Source organism: Nerophis ophidion, unplaced genomic scaffold, assembly GCF_033978795.1.
Source record: "Nerophis ophidion isolate RoL-2023_Sa unplaced genomic scaffold, RoL_Noph_v1.0 HiC_scaffold_83, whole genome shotgun sequence".
NCBI classification, from domain to species: Eukaryota; Metazoa; Chordata; class Actinopteri; order Syngnathiformes; family Syngnathidae; genus Nerophis; species Nerophis ophidion.
Genome location: NW_026907005.1, coordinates 244,226 through 267,834, shown reverse-complemented (window position 1 = coordinate 267,834; position 23,609 = coordinate 244,226). Strand labels below are relative to the sequence as shown.

At 39.2% G+C, this 23,609-nt stretch overlaps 1 protein-coding gene across 4 annotated transcripts in view; it reads left to right on the top strand.

Moving 5' to 3' along the window:
• LOC133547256 (oocyte zinc finger protein XlCOF6-like) overlaps positions 1-23,609 on the top strand; it is a 60,708-nt gene that overhangs the window by 28,125 nt on the left and 8,974 nt on the right. The window contains exons 1-2 of one of the 4 annotated variants that reach the window (XM_061893025.1): positions 5,303-5,748; positions 14,282-14,500. In XM_061893025.1, the coding sequence (XP_061749009.1) occupies positions 5,646-5,748; positions 14,282-14,500 (322 nt within the window). In that variant the 5' untranslated portion in view covers positions 5,303-5,645. Of the gene's footprint in view, positions 1-983; positions 2,073-5,302; positions 5,749-14,281; positions 14,501-23,609 lie in introns of those variants that run through there. The other 3 variants (XM_061893024.1, XM_061893028.1, XM_061893027.1) reach the window with 3 other exon arrangements.

Below are 23,609 nucleotides of genomic sequence, written 5' to 3'. Positions count from 1 at the left end.
AGTAAAGGTTAAACCGTTGTTATTTTTTAACCTTCTTGAACAAGTCGTGCATGCTTTTATTTGAAGTGGCCTGGACTACTGCAATGCACTTTATGCTGGCATTAGCCAAAAAGCTCTCTCCCGGTTGCAGTTAGTCCAGAAGGCGGCAGCAGGACTTTTAACAGGGGCCAGGAAACGCCAGCATATAACCCCAATTCTTCAGAGTTTGCACTGGCTCCCTGTTCATTTTAGAATTGATTTTAAAACATTGCTGTTTGTTTTTAAATCTTTACATGGACTGGCACCTCAATAAATCTCGGACCTCATCCAAATTTACACTCCTGCGCGCGCTCTGAGGTCCGAGAGCCAGTTCCAGCTCATGGTGCCCAAGACCAGACTTAAGACCAGGGGAGACAGGGCCTTCTCTGTGGTCGGCCCTAAGCTCTGGAACACTCTGCCCCTCCATGTTCAAACTGCTTCCACAGTGGAGTGTTTTAAGTCTCGTCTTAACACCCACTTTTATTCTTTGGCTTTTAAAACTATGTGAGTTGTGTGGTCCTCTGTCCTCTGTTGTCCTCTGTGTTTTTTATACACTTTGATTTCTATTTTACTGTTCTAATTGCTTTTACCCTTTAAAATTGTTTTTAATCATATTTTGTTTTTATATTGGTTTTATATTTATTTATTTTGTGTTTTTATTCAGTCATTGGTGGAACATAAAATAGTTTTTTTAATATTGTTTTTAACATGGCTGTGCAGCACTTTGGAAACGTTCTTGTTGTTTAAATGTGCTATATAAATAAAGTGGATTGGATTGGATTGGATTGACAAAGATTGAGAGAAAAGTTGAGAATAAAAGTAAAAATGGGAGAAAAGGAGAGAATGAAGGTGAAAACAGATAGAAAATGAGAGAAAGAAGGTATAGAGTATGAATATTAAATACAATCAGGTGAGCAGATACCTCAGCTGGGACGAGTTATCTAATCACCTGTTTCCTTTATCAGCAGCGTTGGAAACCATGAGAGGGGCTGGCGATTGAGGAGTGAGAGCCAGACGAAGGAGATCAGGAGAAACGCATGTCATTGAGAGCTGAAAAGCTGAAAGAGACATTGAGCACAAAAAGAAATTGTAAACAAATAAAAAGTGTGTAACCACTGAACCAGGCGTGGTGTTTCCGGGGAGGGAATGGAGGATCCAGGACGAGGATCTCCACAGGGCTATACAAATAAACATTGATTGACATTGATTGATTGATATTTGTAGTTGCTCAGGTGGATGGTGGATGGACTGTGTTGGTAAAGCTTGGCTTGACTGCTGCTGTGTGAGGGGTTGATAGTCTTGAGCCTGGGGGTTGAGAGTGACTGCTGGTTCCTTGGTTCTTTTTAAGTAGGAGCTCATGCCATCAGATGCTGTGTGTGAGGAAGCATGAAGGCTGGAAGCTTTTAAAGCTGCTAATTTTGCATCAGCAGCTGCCAATTGAGCATCCAGGTCCATCATTTCCTTTTTCTTTCTGATTCTTTCCCTCTCCTCTTCCAATTTCTTTTTGATCTTTTCCTCCTCCTCTTCCAAGGCAGCGAGGGCAGCCCTGTCGGCCTCTGCCTGTCTGCGAACTGAGGAGGTTCTAGAATTACTAGAACCAGACCGTGTGGGACTCCCATGTGATTTGTGACTTATATTACTAATGCTGTCATTTGGATTAATTTCGTTTTCGAAATCCTCCATATTTTCCAGGGTTGGTGTTTTTATCCAGGTGTTAACATGCTCAATGAATTCATGTAGATTGATTAATTTGGCTTTGTACCATATGTCGTGATTGATTTGGTCCTCTGTTGGTAGAATTGGTAGGAGGGATGTGTGTGCACTTGCGGTTTCCTTTATAACATTGAGATATTTGGTGAAAGCAGATTGCACGTCCATTAGGTCCTCTCCATTTTCCATCATTTCCATGATATGTTTCTGCATGTTGCTTGCCTTGTTTAATTTAGATCTCCTCTCCTTCTCAAGTGTTTCAATTCTGTGCATTAGGGCTTTTGGTGTCATTTTCACTGTGCGTTTTTTTTTTTACATCAGATGTTTGATCTGTGTCATACTTGCCAACCTTGAGACATCCGATTTCGGGAGGTGGGGGGTGGGGGTGGGGGGCATCGTCGGGGTGGGGCGTGGTTAAGAGGGAAGGAGTATATTTACCGCTAGATTCATAGATTTACCAAGTCAAGTATTTCATATATATCAATCAATCAATCAATCAATCAATCAATCAATGTTTATTTATATAGCCCTAAATCACTCGTGTCTCAAAGGGCTGCACAAACCACAACACAAAACACCACATATATATATATATATATATATATATATATATATAGATATATATATATATATATATATATATATATATGTATGTATGTATGTGTATATATATATATATATGTATGTATATATATATATATATATATATATATATATATATATATATATATACATATATAAAATACACACTTGAATTTCAGTGTTCATTTATTTACACATTTACACACACACAACACTCATCTACTCATTGTTGAGTTAAGGGTTGAATCGTCCATCCTTTTTCTAACCATATGCATGTACAGTAGATGGCAGTATTGTCCTGTTTAAGAGTTTCACAACAATGCTGTTTGGCAGACGAACTGCTTTACGGTAGACGAAAATGGACTGCTGTTGTTGTATGTTGTTTTACCGCGCTGGGAGGACTTTAATGAAACTGCCTAAAAATAAACCCACATAAGAAACCAATAACTCGCCATCGATCATTTTACAGTTATAACATCATTGGGCAGACACGCTCTTTATACACGTCACTCAGGTCCGCATGGAGCTGGAGGGGGCGTGGCCTCCAGCTACGCCTGAATTTCGGGAGAAAATTGTCCCAGGAGGTTTTCGGGAGAGGCGCTGAATTTCGGGAGTCTCCCGGAAAATCCAGGAGTGTTGGTAAGTATGATCTGTGTCCACCTGTTTTTCCATCTCTGCAGGTTGTGACTGATTTTCAATCATTTCTGACAGTTCAGCCTGTGAGAGTTCCATTTGACCTTTAATTGTATCACACATTGAATGCGTTACTTTTGATTCCATTAACACATGATCATGCATTTCCAAAGCATTGTATTTTCCTTTCCCAGGATCCATGATTATGCACAACCCACAATTCAAAATCAGATCAAATATATGGAAACCTGGTTAATGTCACTCAAAACACCAAACATCAAAACCGCAATTATTCATTTGCATTTGTTCAAACCAAAACCTCACCCACGAATGGGCTTGCACAAGGAATCATAAAACACCACCTTGTATTTTAAATGTACCCACGAACGGGTTGCAATCATTCACAACATCTCCTGGAAAATACCCACTATCGGGTTCAATAACATTGAATATTAACCACCAATGCATTGGATTTTTGTTGCTGTCTTTGTGTGCACACACTGTTATATGGCCATATATTACATACCTTTACTTCATGCTGGCCTGTGACTTTGTTCTTGTCTTCAAAAGATTTTCTTCGAAAAGAGTTCCATATCTTTGAAAAGAGTACACAACTTCAAACAGCGCTGCTCAGCTGTCGCTCCAAAGTGATATCTGTTTGTCGAGACATTATGTATTTTGCATCTAAAGGTCGGAGGTTCTGATGATAGTGAAAGCTAAGAGATAAACAATGTCTCCCTCGTTCAGAATACGCAAATTCACACTTATTTAGTTAGTTCTCGAATAAAAATTTGAGTTTTGCCCCATTTGAGAAAAATCCCTCAGAGTATTTTACTATTTCTTTTTTTTTAGTTACTTAAGTGAAATGCTTTGAAAATAGAATGTGAGGTTACAGTGCACTTGACCTTAACATATATAATAATCATAGTTTGAGTTTGTGCCAAATTTGAGGAAAATCCATCAAATAATTCTTGAGATATGGCTTTAACAATGTGCTAAGTTAAGACAAAATAATAAAAACAAATATATAAAAAAATACCCAAGACCTGCTGTCACATTGTTTTGTTCATGTAAACATTGTTTTATACCATATTGTGTACAGATTCTAAACTGTAATGCAGTTTTTGGTGTATTTCCATTTTTCGTCATTATTCGATATTTTGATTGTTGTCAGCCATTTTGGGCCAAAGTGTTCTTTATTTTATTTTATTTCTTTACTTCCTCTTACAACAAAGTATCTGCTGAAAATTTTAATGTATAAAACATTATTGTTAAGCAAAATGTACCATGTGTATGTTCAATTGTACAGGTTGCTATTCACTTACTTTGAAGCATTTTTTTCATTTGTTTTATATGTTTCATGGTTTAAATTTAAATTAAAGTATACCAATGCTAAAATACCTGTATCAAATGTTAGGTATATGCATTAATGTCAATTTGTTCGAGAGAGTCTGTTTCCAGAATGAATGTAAATATATTTACAAGAAAAAACAGCTGCATAAGATTTTCGTTTTTTTATCATTCCTATTTTTATACATTTATGGCTCTTAAAAAAACTGCCAGGATATTTTGCGGAGAACGTTTAACCTAATGTCCACAATGGCATTGTGTAGGCAAAAAAAGAGTAGTGCCCAGACGTGGGAACGAAAATCACTTTCTAGCCACTTTTTCCTGGTTCACCTTATGGCCTATAACTAAGAGTTTCCCGCTTGTCTCCAACCTTTCCTCCATGCATTCCTGAGAGTGTGTGCCTCACCGACACTCTGCTGTTAACAGGCGGCCTTTGTCTTTTGAGGCCTCCAATAAATACTAAAACAAAAAGGTATTCTCTGAACATTTCTTCTTAAATAGATTATTACATTGTAAAACAACAGACACTTTACTTTTGTGTGTCCTTATGTCCCTGCAAGATGATGTTACGTTTTGGACGCATGGCTGCAATGGTTGTGATCTCTCGAATGAAGAATTTTAGAATAGAATAGAAAGTACTTTCTTGATCCCTGGTGGAAATTCAGCACCACAGTTCGCTCACAATAGGCAATAATAATTTACACCAGTAAAACCAGCAAACCAGTAATTACAGTCTGCAAATTGTGTTGTTGTTGAATGATATTTATCAGATTTAAAGTCAAATACAGTTGATATACTTGTCTGTCTATCTGTGTTGGCCCTGCGATGAGGTGGCGACCTGTCCAGGGTGTACGCCGACTTCCGCCTGAATGCAGCTGAGATAGGCTCTAGCACACCCCGCCATCCCTAAAGGGACACACAGTCGATAAAGGGATGGATGGATCATTGGTGGCCGTGATTTTTTGTGTAGACACCATGAAAACATACATTTAGATTGAATCGTTCATGACTTGCCCATCACGATGACTCGTTGGCCCCGCCCCTAAGTGACGCATGCGTGGAGGATATGTTCTTCGCAGCAAAGTCCTCCTTTACTCCACACACGCTTCTAAGCCTCGGCACATCTACTAACTACACTTTATTCATCCTCCATGTCAGCATCAACTCCACTCGTCTCACTCAACTTTGGACATTATTGGGCCCGCTTAGATTGCTCCTTGTTTGAGCGCGCTAGTTAGCTTAGCATGCTAGTTAGCTTAGCTTGTTAGCCGCTAACAAAGAGACGCGGATTTGATCAACACATCGCTTAGTTAAGATCAAGTGTGAGTGTAAAGTGTTGTGATTGTGTGAAAATGTGTGAAAGAACCATAGCAGAGTACGAGGAGGAACTTTGTCCAACTAAAGAGGAGAAGGAGCGACAACATCAAAAACATCAAGTTGTGTTACACAGAACAGGTTTGTTTACTTCTTACTCTCACATCTTTACTAACTTTATATTTCATTATTAATATGACGTGTTTGATTAATAATTTATCAATAGGTGTACTCAGACACATGATTGTTATTGTGTTATTAATGTGATTATCAGACAGCAGTCATTTCCATTAGATAATGTTCAAATAGAGGTGATTTGGCACACTTATAATTAAAAAAACAAAAATAATGTTGTCTTTCATACGATATGTAGTAGTATTGTATATGTGGATGGGGGCCCTGCTTTGGTAATAATGTGTACCCCTTTCAGAGATCACATTTAGTTCCACTTCAAACATTCACATGTTGCACAATGAGATGAGATGGTATAACGTGAACAGTTCTGGAACTTTCTAACTCGGGGGAAAGAACGGGATCTGGTTGGAAGCGCGATGTATGAGCAGACGCTGTTTGGGTATAACAAAATGGTGTCTGCCAGTGTAGTTTACAATGTCGCTACGTCAGTAGTTGTCAAACCTTTTTCACCAAGTACCAACTCAGAAAATACTTGGATTTCCAAGTACCACCATCATGAACAGCATTAAAATATAGTAGCATAGTAGGCCTTAATTATTCATTAATAACAAGGAAGACACATTATTTAACAAGTATATTTAATATTTTAGTTACTGTAACATTACACACAGTTTGAACAGTAACACAGTGTTTGCATGTTGGAAAATAAAACAATGTACATAAAAAATGAAATAATATTTGGCGTACCATTAGGTGATACCCGCGTACCACTAGTGGTACACGTACCACAGTTTTAGAATCCCTGCTCGATCGGTTCAAGAAGACATGATCAATGCACGCGTGTACAGAGACAAGGTCACTTCCATTTTATTTGTTTTACGTCAGTTATGTTCCTGCATGTTGTCACTACTATAGTTTTCCTTTTTGCAATCTTTATTTGAATAACAATTTCACATAAAAGATGACATGCTGATCATTTAAAAAATTACAGAGCTCCTAAAGGGACATAGGTACAATTTTTTTGAGATATGTATCTTGTGCGCACCAGAAACTATGATGCCGCTTCCTCAGTTGACCTCTGACCTGGTTCACAGAGATGACTAATGTTTGCGTAGAGGTGGTGGAGGAGGAGGAGGAGGGGGTTGCAACCATGGCTGGGGAGGGGGAGAAGAAAAGGGGGTGGATGCAATGAGGATTGGGGGGTGGGGAGAACAGTACTGGTTAAACCGGTTGAAGAAGTTCTTCATCTCATTGGCCCTCTCTATTGTCCCCCCTACTGCTCTGGTCTTTGTCTTGTGGCCTGTGATGGTTTTCACACCTTCCCAGACCTCCATCATGTTGTTCTGCTCCAGCTTCTTCCTGTAGCTGTCCTTACTCTTCCTCACGCGTCCTCTCACCTCCCGCTGTGCTGCTCTCATTGCCTCCCTGTCTCCACTCCAGAAGGGAGCTTTCTTCTTGTTGAGCACAGCTTGAACCTCCTGTGTTACCCAGGGTTTGTCATTAGGGTAGCACTGAACAATCTTAGCAGGGCAGGTCACGTCTAGGCAGAAGTTGAGGTAATCCGTAGAACAGTGAGTCAGACCATCAATGTCCTCACCATGTGGAAACTGTGTACCATTTGTCTGTCACAGAATGACATCACACTAAGATGTTCAGTGACAGTTTTCTTTAGCTATTTAGCATTTTTGTTCAGTATCAATCAATCAATCAATCAATGTTATTTATACAGCCCTAAATCACATTTGTCTCAAAGGGCAAAAAAAAGGCAGTACACATCTTCCAAACAAAGTGTTTGCGAGCGAAATTTTCTGAAATGTGTAGGTATATTCTTGCTATCGTTTACATTTTCAGAATGTATAATATTGTGTTTTAGAGAAATGCTTTGACATTCTTGTCAGGTTCAAACACCGATGACATCTATTTGACAAGACAAGAAGCAAAGAAATCAAACAGAGACAGGATTCCATTTAGCTCATGAGGAGAAACGTCTGGGCTGCAACTTCGTACAGTTTCCCACCACGCTTTAAATAAATAAATGATAAATGGGTTGTACTTGTATAGCGCTTTTCTACCTTCAAGGTACTCAAAGCGCTTTGACACTACTTCCACATTTACCCATTCACACACACATTCACACACTGATGGAGGGAGCTGCCATGCAAGGCGCCAACCAGCACCCATCAGGAGCAAGGGTGAAGTGTCTTGCTCAGAACACAACGAGGTTGGTACTAGGTGGGATTTGAACCTGTGACCCTTGGGAGAGTGCGCACGGCCACTCTCCCAATGCGCCACGCCTCCCTTTGACGAGGGAGTTCCACGCTTCCTCTTTTATGTGGGCCTTTTCTGATTACATAGCTGCAGCTGTTTTTAAAGGGGGGGGGGGGGGGGGTCGTAAGCAGCTTTTGCACTCGGTCGTAAACAGTTTAAAGAAATGGTCTGCTTTGTAGATCTCAGGTTAGGAAAAGGTCTTCCTGTGGCTGTCAATAGATCAAAGAAACCGACACCTCCATGTTGCATCCCATCGCAGACAGTGGAGTTTTACAAGCCTTTTGTTTGATAAGATGAAAGACAGCTTTGGTCTTCTCGCAGGGGACCTGAACTCAATGGAACACAAAGTTTTTTCATAACTTCCATCCATCCATTTTCTACCGCTTATTCCCTTTTGGGGTCGCGGGGGGCGCTGAACTCATATACAATTATTCTGAAAATTTTGTTATTATTGTTAATATCATATGGAATCAATTATTGGTCGCAGTAAAGTGGCAAATTGGGTACTTTTTAGCTCTAAAAAGGGTATTTCAACAAGTAAACAGTACAGTAGGTACTTGATTTTGATAGATGTAATGCTCATAATGCTCATAGGGACTGCGTGGCGTAGTGGGAGAGTGGCCGTGCGCAACCCGAGGGTCCCTGGTTCAATCCCCACCTAGTACCATCTTCGTCACGTCCGTTGTGTCCTGAGCAAGACACTTCACCCTTGCTCCTGATGGGTGCTGGTTAGCGCCTTGCATGGCAGCTCCCTCCATCAGTGTGTGAATGTGTGTGTGAATGGGTAAATGTGGAAATAGTGTCAAAGCGCTTTGAGTACCTTGAAGGTAGAAAAGCGCTATACAAGAACAACCCACTTATTTTATCATAAGGGTATACTAGTAAACTATACAGAGATGAGATTTTTCAGTATCAAAATATTACTTGAAATCAAATTTTGGCAGCAGCAGAGTGGTTGTTTCGGTATATTTTAGCTTTGTAAAGGGTATTTCTACAAGTATACAGTACAGTAGGTACTTCCATCCATCCATCTTCTTCCGCTTATCCGAGATCGGGTCGCGGGGGCAGCAGCCTAAGCAGGGAAGCCCAGACTTCCCTCTCCCCAGCCACTTCGTCTAGCTCTTCCCGGGGGATCCCGAGGCGTTCCCAGGCCAGCCGGGAGACATAGTCTTCCCAACGTGTCCTGGGTCTTCCCCGTGGCCTCGTACCGGTTGGACGTGCCCTAAATACCTCCCTCGGGAGGTGTTCGGGTGGCATCCTGACCAGATGCCGAACCACCTCATCAGACTCCTCTCCATGTGGAGGAGCAGCGGCTTTACTTTGAGTTCCTCCCGGATGGCAGAGCTTCTCACCTTATCTCAGTAGGTACTTGATATATATATATATATATATATATATATATATATATATATATATATATAATGCTCATTAGAGTATTCTAGTAAAATAAGCAGAGATGAGATGTGTCAATATCAAACTATTATTTAAAATACATTTTTGGCAGCAACAAAGTGGCCATTTCGGCAGATATTTGCTCTAAAAATAGTATTTCAACAAGTAAACAGTACAGTAGGTACTTGATATTGATATATCTGTGAATTGTGAATTATATTATATAGCGCTTTTTCTCTAGTGACTCAAAGCGCTTTACATAGTGAAACCCAATATCTAAGTTACATTCAAACCAGTGTGGGTGGCACTGGGAGCAGGTGGGTAAAGTGTCTTGCCCAAGGACACAACGGCAGTGACTAGGATGGCGGAAGCGGGAATCGAACCTGCAACCCTCAAGTTGCTGGCACGGCCACTCTACCAACCGAGCTAATGGTCATAAGGGCATTCTAGTAAAATGCGTGTGTGTAAATATGCGATGTGTAAATATCAAAATATTACATCAGATCACTTTTTGATTGAAGATTCAAGATTGTTTATTGTCATATGCACAGTTAAACAGACAGTTTGCCGTACAATGAAAATCTTACTTTGCTAGTCCACCCTTCAACAAGTCACACTGTACTTAGCTAAAAATAAAAATGTATATACAAGGCACCGTAAGTAACATAACATTATTGCACATTCTGATTGACAGTCAACAGTATAAATATGGAGGTGACCTTGGGTCACAGCAGCAGTTAAAGTGTCTTTAGTGATCAAAGGTGAAACGTGTCTACAGTGATGGTTCACAGTTAGGGGGTGGTCATTGTAGCTGTCTTTTGTTCAAAAAGACAAAAGTAAAGGGTTGGGGGGGAGCTGGCATTCAAAAGTTAGCATTGACAAGCCTGATGGCCTGTGGGTAAAAACTGTTTGTCTGTCTGGTAGTCCTGGATTTCAGGCTCCTGTATGGTCTGCCTGATGGTAGGAGGCTGAAGAGACTGTGTACTGTCCTTGATGATGATGTGTGCTCTCCTGGTGGCCCTGGTAGACTACATGTCCTGTAGTGAGGGGAAGGCTGCTCCTGATATGTACTGAGCAGTTTTAATCACTCACTGGAGTGCCTTCCTGTCCTTAGCAGTGCAGTTTCCATACCAGACCGTGATTGAGCTGGTAAGGACACTCTCAACCGTACTTCTATAGAAGTCGCTGAGAATTTTGGGTGGCATGCCAACTTTTCTCAGCTTTCTTTGGAAATACAGTCACTACTGGCCTTTCTTTATTGTTTGTTGGGTGTTGTGATCCCAGGTGAGGTCCTCGCTGATGTGAGTCCCGAGGAATTTAAAGGTTTTCACCCTGTCCACCTTTGTCCCACCTATGTACATCATCTCCTTGGTCTTGTCTGTGTTCAAGGAGAGATTATTATCCTTACACCAGGCCACCAGTTCCGCTACCTCCCTTCTGTACGTAGTATCATCTGCAAACTTGATGACAGTGGTGTTTGGCAGTCGTGTGTGAAGAGGGTGTACAATAGGGGGCTCAGCACGCAGCCTTGGGGGGTCCCAATGCCTAGAACCTTTGTGCCTGATGTCTGGTTGCCGATACTGACTGACTGGGGCCGGTTTGTGAGAAAGTTCAGGACCCAGTCACAGAGAGTTGGTGTCAGACCAACAGTGAGGAGTTTAGCAGTGAGTTTTGGTGGGATGACCGTGTTAAAAGCAGAGCTGTAGTCGATGAATAATAGCCTGGCATAGGTGTCCTTGCCCTCTACGTGGGTGAGGGTGGTGTGGATGACGGGGTTGACTGCAACCTCAGTGGACCGATTCTGCCGGTAGGCAAACTGTAGAGCAGGGGTCACCAACGCGGTGACCGCGGGCACCAGGTCGCCTGTTAGGACCAGATGAGTCGCCCGCTGGCCTGTTCTAAAAATAGCTCAAATAGCAGCACTTACCAGTGAGCTGCCTCTATTCTTTAAATTGTATTCATTTACTAGCAAGGTGGTCTCGCTTTGCTCGACCTTTTTAATTCTAAGAGAGACAAAACTCAAATAGAATTTGAAAATCCAAGAAAATATTTTAAAGACTTGGTATTCACTTGTTTAAATACATTCATTTATTTTTTTACTTTGCTTCTTATAACTTTCAGAAAGACAATTTTTTGAAGAAAAAAAACAACCTTAAAATTTATTTTAGGATTGTTAAACACATTCACCTTTTTACCTTTTCAATTCCTTCCTCTTCTTTCCTGTCAATTTAAATCAATGTTCAAGTATTTTTTTTTTATTGTAAGGAATAATAAATACATTTTAATATAATTCTTCATTTTAGCTTCTGTTTTTTCGACAAAGTATCCATCCATCCATTTTCTACCGCTTATTCCCTTTCGGGGTCGCAGGGGGCGCTGGCGCCTATCTCAGCTACAATCGGGCGGAAGGCAGGGTACACCCTGGACAAGTCGCCACCTTATCGCAGGGCCAACACAGAGAGACAGACAACATTCACACTCACATTCACACACTAGGGACCATTTAGTGTTGCCAATCAACCTATCCCCAGGTGCATGTCTTTGGAGACAAAGTATATTAGTGAAAAATTTCTTCAAACTTATTATGATTAAAATTCAGAGAAATTATTCTGGCAAATCTACAAAATCTGTAGAATCAAATTTAAATCTTATTTCAAAGTATTTTGAATTACTTTTAAAATTTTTGTTATGGAAAATCTAGAAGAAATAATGATTTGTCTTTGTTAGAAATATCGCTTGGTCCAATTTATTATATATTCTAACAAAGTGCAGATTGGATTTTAACCTATTCAAAACATGTCATCAACATTCAAAAATTAATATTAATTAGGAAAAATGACTAATGATGTTCCATAAATTATTTTTTTAAATTGTTTCAAAAAGATTCAAATTAGCTAGTTTTTCTCTTCATTTTTTTCGGTTGAATTTGGAATTTTAAAGATAAACTGTTTTTAAAAATTGTATTTTAATTTTTTTCGTGTTTTCTCCTCTTTTAAACTGTTCAATTAAGTGTTTTTTCATCATTTATTCTCTACAAAAAAAAACTTCCGTAAAAAGAAAAAACATTTACGACAAAATGATAGACAGAAATATCAATTTTTTATATATATAGATTTGTTTATTAAAGGTAATTTGAGCAAATTGGCTATTTCTGGCAATTTATTTAAGTATGTATCAAACTGGAAGCCCTTCGCATTGATCAGTACCCAAGAAGTAGCTCTTGGTTTCAAAAAGGTTGGTGACCCCTGCTGTAGAGGGTCCAGTGTGTCTGGGATGGTCTTCTTGATGTGTGACATGACTATCCTCTCGAAGCACTTCATCACTATTGGGGTGAGTTGTCTAGTATGTTTACTATTTTATTTAGGAAAAACTTTCAATAAGAATCATATGTTTAATGTACCCGAAGATTTTTTGTTAAAATGAAGCCAATAATGTACTTTTTTGTGGTCCCATTTATTTAGAGAAGTATTGAAAAGTATCAAAATACATTTTGGTATAGGTCCCGGTACTATAATATTGGTATCGGGACAACACTAGTAAGAGCAGAATTCATTGGTTGATTCTTTGACCACCTTAGTAGTCATTTTTTCACTGGAGAGATTAGTCTCTACGATGCAACCAAGATAGGTAATCTCATTTTTGTTTGTTATTATATTGTCACCCACTTTGACTGTGAAGTTGTCTACTTTTCTGAGGTTAGGAATTGACCCAAAGACCTGTGTACTTGCAAGTACCGAGGCAAGTCTTATTTCGGCAGTTTCTCATTGAAAGCCTTGCTAGTCTAGGTCTTGAGGATTGTAGCTTCGCTTATTTTGTGGCCGTCAGCCTCGGTTCTGTTCTTTATGGGTACAGAAAATGATGGAATGATCACTTAAGCCGCACACAGTTGTTCCACTCGTGGTGATCTGAGACTGGTCAGAAGTAACAAGGAGGTCTATGAAGGTTTAACAGGACTCACTCACCCTGGTAGTTTGCTTAATGAGCTAAGTGAGACAATGTTGGTGGCACAGCTTAGTGAAGGTTTTAAAAATGGGTGCATCCTTTCAGGACATATCTGTGTTCCAGTCCCCAAGAAGTAAACCTGTATCAACATGTTTACATAAAACTCACACACTCACTAAATACATTTTATACTGTAAACAAATCTAATTAAAGTTATAATTTCACTTCCTAAATCTGACTTACAAGTATCAATAAGTGAACGTAAACAATTATTTTCAATAACTAAAGTAGTCAAAACTTGAATTATTAAAAGAACATAAAGGTGACTGACTTTCCTTCAGCGTGTCGTAGATGGTCTCCAATTCCTAAAGAGGAATTGTTGATGAAGATACTCCATAAAACAGCACATAGTAAAACATGTTTTTGTGAAAGTTCCTTTTGGCCCAGGCAACAAAATGACCACCAAAAAATATTTTGCATGATCACAAAAACATACCATGAATGTTTTTGCAGTGATTTTGGAATTAGATTTTTTGAATTTCCATGATATTTTAGTTATAGTAATAACTATGGCATTAAAAGAATATGTTTAAGTTTACAGATAAAGTTTAGGTGTCATAGACCGTATACACAATACAATTTTTACACACTTTACATCAGTGAAGTTAGTAATTGCTTCAATCAATGCTGCCTCGTACTTATAAAAACTTTTCAAATTGCCCCTCATCAAATTTCCAAGTCTGTTTTTGTACTCACTGTACCACTTTTGAATTAATTTTAGGAACCAATTGGGTATTTCCTGTGTTTTTATTGTTTGTTTTGCTACACACTTTTAACACAACACACGGAAGAACACAAATAATGTAATTGTGTCAACAGTGTCAGTTCAAAACTATTTCTATTCCCTCTTGATCTTATTTACTTATTTACCCAACAGATGTCCAGCAGCCCCCTCACATTAAAGAGGAAGAGGAGAATCCACAGCCCCCCCACATTAAAGAGGAAGAGGAGGAAGTGTGGATGAGTCAGGAGGGAGAGTGTCCTGTAGGGCAGGAGGAGGCTGATGTCAGCAAGTTTCCACTGACTGTTGTCTCTGTGAAGACTGAAGAGCATGAAGACAAACCACCTGAGTCCTCACAGCTTCATCACAGTCCAAGTAAGCACAACATTTTATTCTCAGGGCATTCAATCCATCACAACTGGACTCTTCACTTTGTCTTACAAGACCTTTGTCCTCTCATCCAAGTAGGCTTCATCACTTCATGCTCATACACTTCAAGTCTTAAATCTAATCATTGGAATTTAGAGGGGAACTGCACTTTTTTGAGGAATTTTTCTATCGTTCACAATCATTATAAAAGACATGATGGTGGATATATAAAAAAAAATAAATCCCATTCTAACTAGGGCTGGGCGATATGGCCTTTTATTAATATCTCAATATTTTTAGTCCACATCACGATACAGCATATATATGTGGATATTTTGCCTTAGCCTTGAATGAACACTTGATGCATATAATCACAGCAGTATGATGATTCTATGTGTCTACATTCAAACATTCTTCTTCATACTGCATTCATATATGCTACTTTTAAACTTTCATGCAGAGAGGGAAACCACAACTAAGTCAAATTAGCAAAAGTGTATTTATTAAACAGTTATTAAACAGTGGCACAAACATTCATGTCATTTCCAAAGGAAAAAGTGCAAGATTGTCAGAGACATTTTAAAACAAGCTATGAGTGCACTTTTGTGCATGATGTCACTAAGATGACATAGCAAAACAACACTATATTAAAGTGCACCTGTTGTACAGAACACCACTACAATAGTTTAAAACAAATAAAGTGCACTTTTCTGCATGATGTCACACAAGATATTTCAATAAGTGTCAAATAAAAATGTGCTGCATAATAGGAAATCAAATAGTGTATGTCCTTCACTATGTGGTAGGTTCCTACGGACGTTATCTCCTTCTGTTGTTGACCAGTTTTTTCATATGGGGTTGATGTGGAAATGTTTGCTTGGGCATTTTGTGGGTGTGGCACCAAACTGAGATGTTGACATGCAGAGTTTCAAGCACTCCTCATTCTCTAGCGGGTGACTTTTCAAATGATGCTACACATTAGCAGTGCTGCTACTTTTTGTAGCAACGCTTTTGCCGCATACTTGACATATTACGGTTGTCTTTTCAACATCTTCCCTTTTGAAACCAAACCACCGCCAGACAATGGACTCTGTGCTGCTTTTCTTGGGAATTAATTATTCCTTCATTTGTTACCAGACTAGCACCTTCTTTCTCTCGTATTACCACTAGCACCACCCCGTTAGCACCACAGCTAACGTTATAATGCCGCTACCTGTCTGCTCTGCGAGGGCGTATGACGTTGCACACGCGACAGTATGTGACGTATGTGAGAAGGTGCGCTTGTTTTATGTCTCTGTGAGAAGGAGAGACAAGAAAGAGTGAGAAGAGGATGTAGTGTAATGCCCGCGGCTAAAAGCAACTGAGTGAGAACATATACTCCAATACTAACAATATAGTCATTTTCTATAGCGCACAGAGACAAACCCACAATATATGGAGTATATTACATATATATCACCCAGCCCTAATTCTAACTCATAAATGTAAATAAAAGTCCACTTGCAATGGAGCCAATGGGAGGTCCTCTCTAATCATCCAAAAAACGCCAACCAAGTATTGAGTTGAGTTGAGATGAGTATGACTTTATTTGGAACATGCAAGCATACAACATGATACATCACACATGCATGCATACAACATGATACATCACACATGCATGCATACAACATGATACATCACACATGCATGCATACAACATGATACATCACACATGCACGCGTACAACATGATACATCACACATGCATGTATACAACATGATACATCACACATGCACGCATACAACATGATACATCACACATGCATGTATACAACATGATACATCACACATGCATGCATACAACATGATACGTCACACATGCATGCATACAACATGATACATCACACATGCATGCATACAACATGATACATCACACATGCATGCATACAACATGATACATCACACATGGATGCATACAACATGATACATCACACATGCATGCATACAACATGATACATCACACATGCATGTATACAACATGATACATCACACATGCATGCATACAACATGATACATCGCACATGCATGCATACAACATGATACATCACACATGCACGCATACAACATGATACATCACACATGCATGCATACAACATGATACATCACACATGCATGCATACAACATGATACATCACACATGCATGCATACAACATGATACATCACACATGCATGCATACAACATGATACATCACACATGCATGCATACAACATGATACATCACACATGCATGTATACAACATGATACATCACACATGCATGCATACAACATGATACATCACACATGCATGCATACAACATGATACATCACACATGCATGCATACAACATGATACATCACACATGCATGCATACAACATGATACATCACACATGCATGTATACAACATGATACATCACACATGCATGTATACAACATGATACATCACACATGCATGCATACAACATGATACGTCACACATGCATGCATACAACATGATACATCGCACATGCATGCATACAACATGATACATCACACATGCACGCATACAACATGATAATCACACATGCATGTATACAACATGATACATCACACATGCATGCATACAACATGATACATCACACATGCACGCATACAACATGATACATCACACATGCATGTATACAACATGATACATCACAATTGCATGCATACAACATGATACATCGCACATGCATGCATACAACATGATAAATCGCACATGCATGCATACAACATGATACGTCACACATGCATGCATACTACATGATACATCACACATGCATGTATACAACATGATACATCACACATGCATGTATACAACATGATACATCACACATGCATGCATACAACATGATACATCACACATGCATGCATACAACATGATACATCACACATGCATGTATACAACATGATAAATCACACATGCATGCATACAACATGATACATCGCACATGCATGCATACAACATGATACATCACACATGCATGCATACAACATGATACATCACACATGCATGCATACAACATGATACATCACGCATGCATGCATACAACATGATACATCACACATGCATGTATACAACATGATAAATCACACATGCATGCATACAACATGATACATCGCACATGCATGCATACAACATGATACATCACACATGCACGCATACAACATGATAATCACACATGCATGTATACAACATGATACATCACACATGCATGCATACAACATGATACATCACACATGCACGCATACAACATGATACATCACACATGCATGTATACAACATGATACATCACAATTGCATGCATACAACATGATACATCGCACATGCATGCATACAACATGATACATCGCACATGCATGCATACAACATGATGCGTCACACATGCATGCATACTACATGATACATCACACATGCATGTATACAACATGATACATCACACATGCATGTTTACAACATGATACATCACACATGCAAGCATACAACATGATACATCACACATGCATGCATACAACATGATACATCACACATGCATGCATACAACATGATACATCACACATGCAACATGATACATCACACATGCAAGCATACAACATGATACATCACACACGCATGCATACAACATGATACATCACACATGCAAGTATACAACATGATAAATCACACATGCAAGCATACAACATGATACATAACACATGCAAGCATACAACATGATACATCCCACATGCATGCATACAACATGATACATCACACATGCATGTATACAACATGATACATCACACATACAACATGATACATCACACATGCATGTATACAACTTGATACATCACACATGCATGCATACCACATGATACATCACACATACAACATGATACATCACACATGCATGTATACAACTTGATACATCACACATGCATGCATACCACATGATACATCACACATGCATGCATACAACATGATACTTCACACATACAACATGATACATCACACATGCATGCATACAACATGATACATCACACATGCAAGTATACAACATGATACATCACACATGCATGCACACAACATGATACATCACACATGGATGCATACAACATGATACATCACACATGCAAGTATACAACATGATACATCACACATGCATGCATACAACATGATACATCCCACATGCATGAATACAACATATACATCACACATACAACATGATACATCACACATGCATGCATACAACATGATACATCACACATGCATTCATACAACATGATACATCACACATACAACATGATACATCACACATGCATGTATACAACTTGATACATCACACATGCATGCATACCACATGATACATCACACATGCATGTATACAACATGATACATCACACATACAACATGATACATCACACATGCATGTATACAACTTGATACATCACACATGCATGCATACCACATGATACATCACACATGCATGCATACAACATGATACTTCACACATACAACATGATACATCACACATGCATGCATACAACATGATACATCACACATGCATGCAGACAACATGATACATCACACATGCATGCATACAACATGATACATCACACATGCAAGCATACAACATGATACTTCACACATACAACATGATACATCACACATGCATGCATACAACATGATACATCACACATGCAAGTATACAACATGATACATCACAATTGCATGCATACAACATGATACATCGCACATGCATGCATACAACATGATACATCGCACATGCATGCATACAACATGATACGTCACACATGCATGCATACTACATGATACATCACACATGCATGTATACAACATGATACATCCCACATGCATGAATACAACATATACATCACACATACAACATGATACATCACACATGCATGTATACAACATGATACATCACACATGCATTCATACAACATGATACATCACACATACAACATGATACATCACACATGCATGTATACAACTTGATACATCACACATGCATGCATACCACATGATACATCACACATGCATGTATACAACATGATACATCACACATACAACATGATACATCACACATGCATGTATACAACTTGATACATCACACATGCATGCATACCACATGATACATCACACATGCATGCATACAACATGATACTTCACACATACAACATGATACATCACACATGCATGCATACAACATGATACATCACACATGCAAGTATACAACATGATACATCACACATGCATGCATACAACATGATACTTCACACATACAACATGATACATCACACATGCATGCATACAACATGATACATCACACATGCAAGTATACAACATGATACATCACAATTGCATGCATACAACATGATACATCGCACATGCATGCATACAACATGATACATCGCACATGCATGCATACAACATGATACATCGCACATGCATGTATACAACATGATACATCACACATGCATGCATACAACATGATACATCACACATGCATGCATACAACATGATACATCACACATGCACGCATACAACATGATACATCACACATGCATGTATACAACATGATACATCACACATGCATGCATACAACATGATACATCGCACATGCATGCATACAACATGATACATCGCACATGCATGCATACAACATGATACATCACACATGCATGCATACTACATGATACATCACACATGCATGTATACAACATGATACATCACACATGCATGTATACAACATGATACATCACACATGCAAGCATACAACATGATACATCACACATGCATGCATACAACATGATACATCACACATGCATGCATACAACATGATACATCACACATGCAAGTATACAACATGATACATCACACATGCAACTATACAACATGATACATCACACATGCATGCATACAACATGATACATCACACATGCAAGTATACAACATGATACATCACACATGCAAGCATACAACATGATACATAACACATGCAAGCATACAACATGATACATCCCACATGCATGAATACAACATATACATCACACATACAACATGATACATCACACATGCATGCATACAACATGATACATCACACATGCATGTATACAACATGATACATCACACATACAACATGATACATCACACATGCATGTATACAACTTGATACATCACACATGCATGCATACCACATGATACATCACACATACATGCATACAACATGATACTTCACTCATACAACATGATACTTCACACATACAACATGATACATCACACATGCATGCATACAACATGATACATCACACATGCATGCATACAACATGATACATCCCACATGCATGAATACAACATATACATCACACATACAACATGATACATCACACATGCATGCATACAACATGATACATCACACATGCATGCATACAACATGATACATCACACATGCAAGTATACAACATGATACATCACACATGCATGCATACAACATGATACATCCCACATGCATGAATACAACATATACATCAATCAATCAATCAATGTTTACTTATATAGCCCTAAATCACTAGTGTCTCAAAGGGCTGCACAAACCACCACGACATCCTCGGTAGGCCCACATAAGGGCAAGGAAAACTCACACCCAGTGGGACATCGGTGACAATAATGATCCAGTGGGACGTCTGTGACAATAATGATTATGAGAACCTTAGAGAGGAGGAAAGCAATGGATGTCGAGCGGGTCTAACATGATACTGTGAAAGTTCAATCCACAATGGATCCAACACAGTCGCGAGAGTCCCGTTCACAGCGGAGCCAGCAGGAAACCATCCCAAGCGGAGGCGGATCAGCAGCGCAGAGATGTCGAGGCGGATCAGCAGCGCAGAGATGTCCCCAGCCGATACACAGGCAAGCAGTACATGGCCACCGGATCGGACCGGACCCCCTCCACACGGGAGAGTGGGACATAGAAGAAAAAGAAAAGAAACAGCAGATCAACTGGTCTAAAAAGGGAGTCTATTTAAAGGCTACAGTATACAAATGAGTTTTAAGGTGAGACTTAAATGCTTCTACTGAGGTGGCATCTCGAACTGTTACCGGGAGGGCATTCCAGAGTACTGGAGCCCGAACGGAAAACGCTCTATAGCCCGCAGACTTTTTTTGGGCTTTGGGAATCACTAACAAGCCGGAATCCTTTGAACGCAGATTTCTTGCCGGGACATATGGTACAATACAATCGGCAAGATAGGATGGAGCTAGACCGTGTAGTATTTTATACGTAAGTAGTAAAACCTTAAAGTCACATCTTAAGTGCACAGGAAGCCAGTGCAGGTGAGCCAGTACAGGCGTAATGTGATCAAACTTTCTTGTTCTTGTCAAAAGTCTAGCAGCCGCATTTTGTACCAACTGTAATCTTTTAATGCTAGACATGGGGAGACCCGAAAATAATACGTTACAGTAGTCGAGGCGAGACGTAACAAACGCATGGATAATGATCTCAGCGTCTTTAGTGGACAGAATGGAGCGAATTTTAGCGATATTACGGAGATGAAAGAAGGCCGTTTTAGTAACGCTTTTAATGTGTGCCTCAAAGGAGAGAGTTGGGTCGAAGATAATACCCAGATTCTTTACCGTGTCGCCTTGTTTAATTGTTTGGTTGTCAAATGTTAGAGTTGTATTATTAAATAGAGTTCGGTGTCTAGCAGGACCGATAATCAGCATTTCCGTTTTTTTGGCATTGAGTTGCAAAAAGTTAGCGGACATCCATTGTTTAATTTCATTAAGACACGCCTCCAGCTGACTACAATCCGGCGTGTTGGTCAGCTTTAGGGGCATGTAGAGTTGGGTGTCATCAGCATAACAGTGAAAGCTAACACCGTATTTGCGTGTGATGTCACCTAGCGGCAGCATGTAGATGCTGAAGAGTGCAGGGCCAAGGACCGAACCCTGGGGAACTCCACACGTTACCTTAACGTAGTCCGAGGTCACATTGTTATGGGAGACACACTGCATCCTATCAGTAAGATAAGAGTTAAACCAAGACAGGGCTAAGTCTGACATACCAATTCGTGTTTTGATACGTTCTAATAAAATATTATGATCGACGGTATCGAAAGCAGCGCTAAGATCGAGGAGCAGCAACATAGATGACGCATCAGAATCCATCGTTAGCAATAGATCATTAGTTCACACATACAACATGATACATCACACATGCATGCATACAACATGATACATCACACATGCAAGTATACAACATGATACATCACACATGCATGCATACAACATGATACATCCCACATGCATGAATACAACATGATACATCACACATGCATGCATACAACATGATACATCACACATGCAAGTATACAACATGATACATCACACATGCATGCATACAACATGATACATCCCACATGCATGAATACAACATATACATCACACATACAACATGATACATCACACATGCAAGTATACAACATGATACATCACACATGCATGCATACAACATGATACATCCCACATGCATGAATACAACATATACATCACACATACAACATGATACATCACACATGCATGCATACAACATGATACATCACACATGCATTCATACAACATGATACATCACACATGCATGTATACAACTTGATACATCACACATGCATGCATACCACATGATACATCACACATACATGCATACAACATGATACTTCACGCATACAACATGATACTTCACACATACAACATGATACATCACACATGCATGCATACAACATGATACATCACACATGCTTGCATACAACTAGATACATCACACATGCATGCATACAACATGATACATCACACATGCATGCATACAACATGATACATCACACATGCATGTATACAACATGATACATCACACATGCATGCATACAACATGATACATCACACATACAGCATGCATACAACATGATACATCACACATACAACATGATACATTACACATGCATGTATACAACATTATACATCACACATGCATGCATACAACATGATACATCACACATACATGCATACAACATGATACATCACACATGCA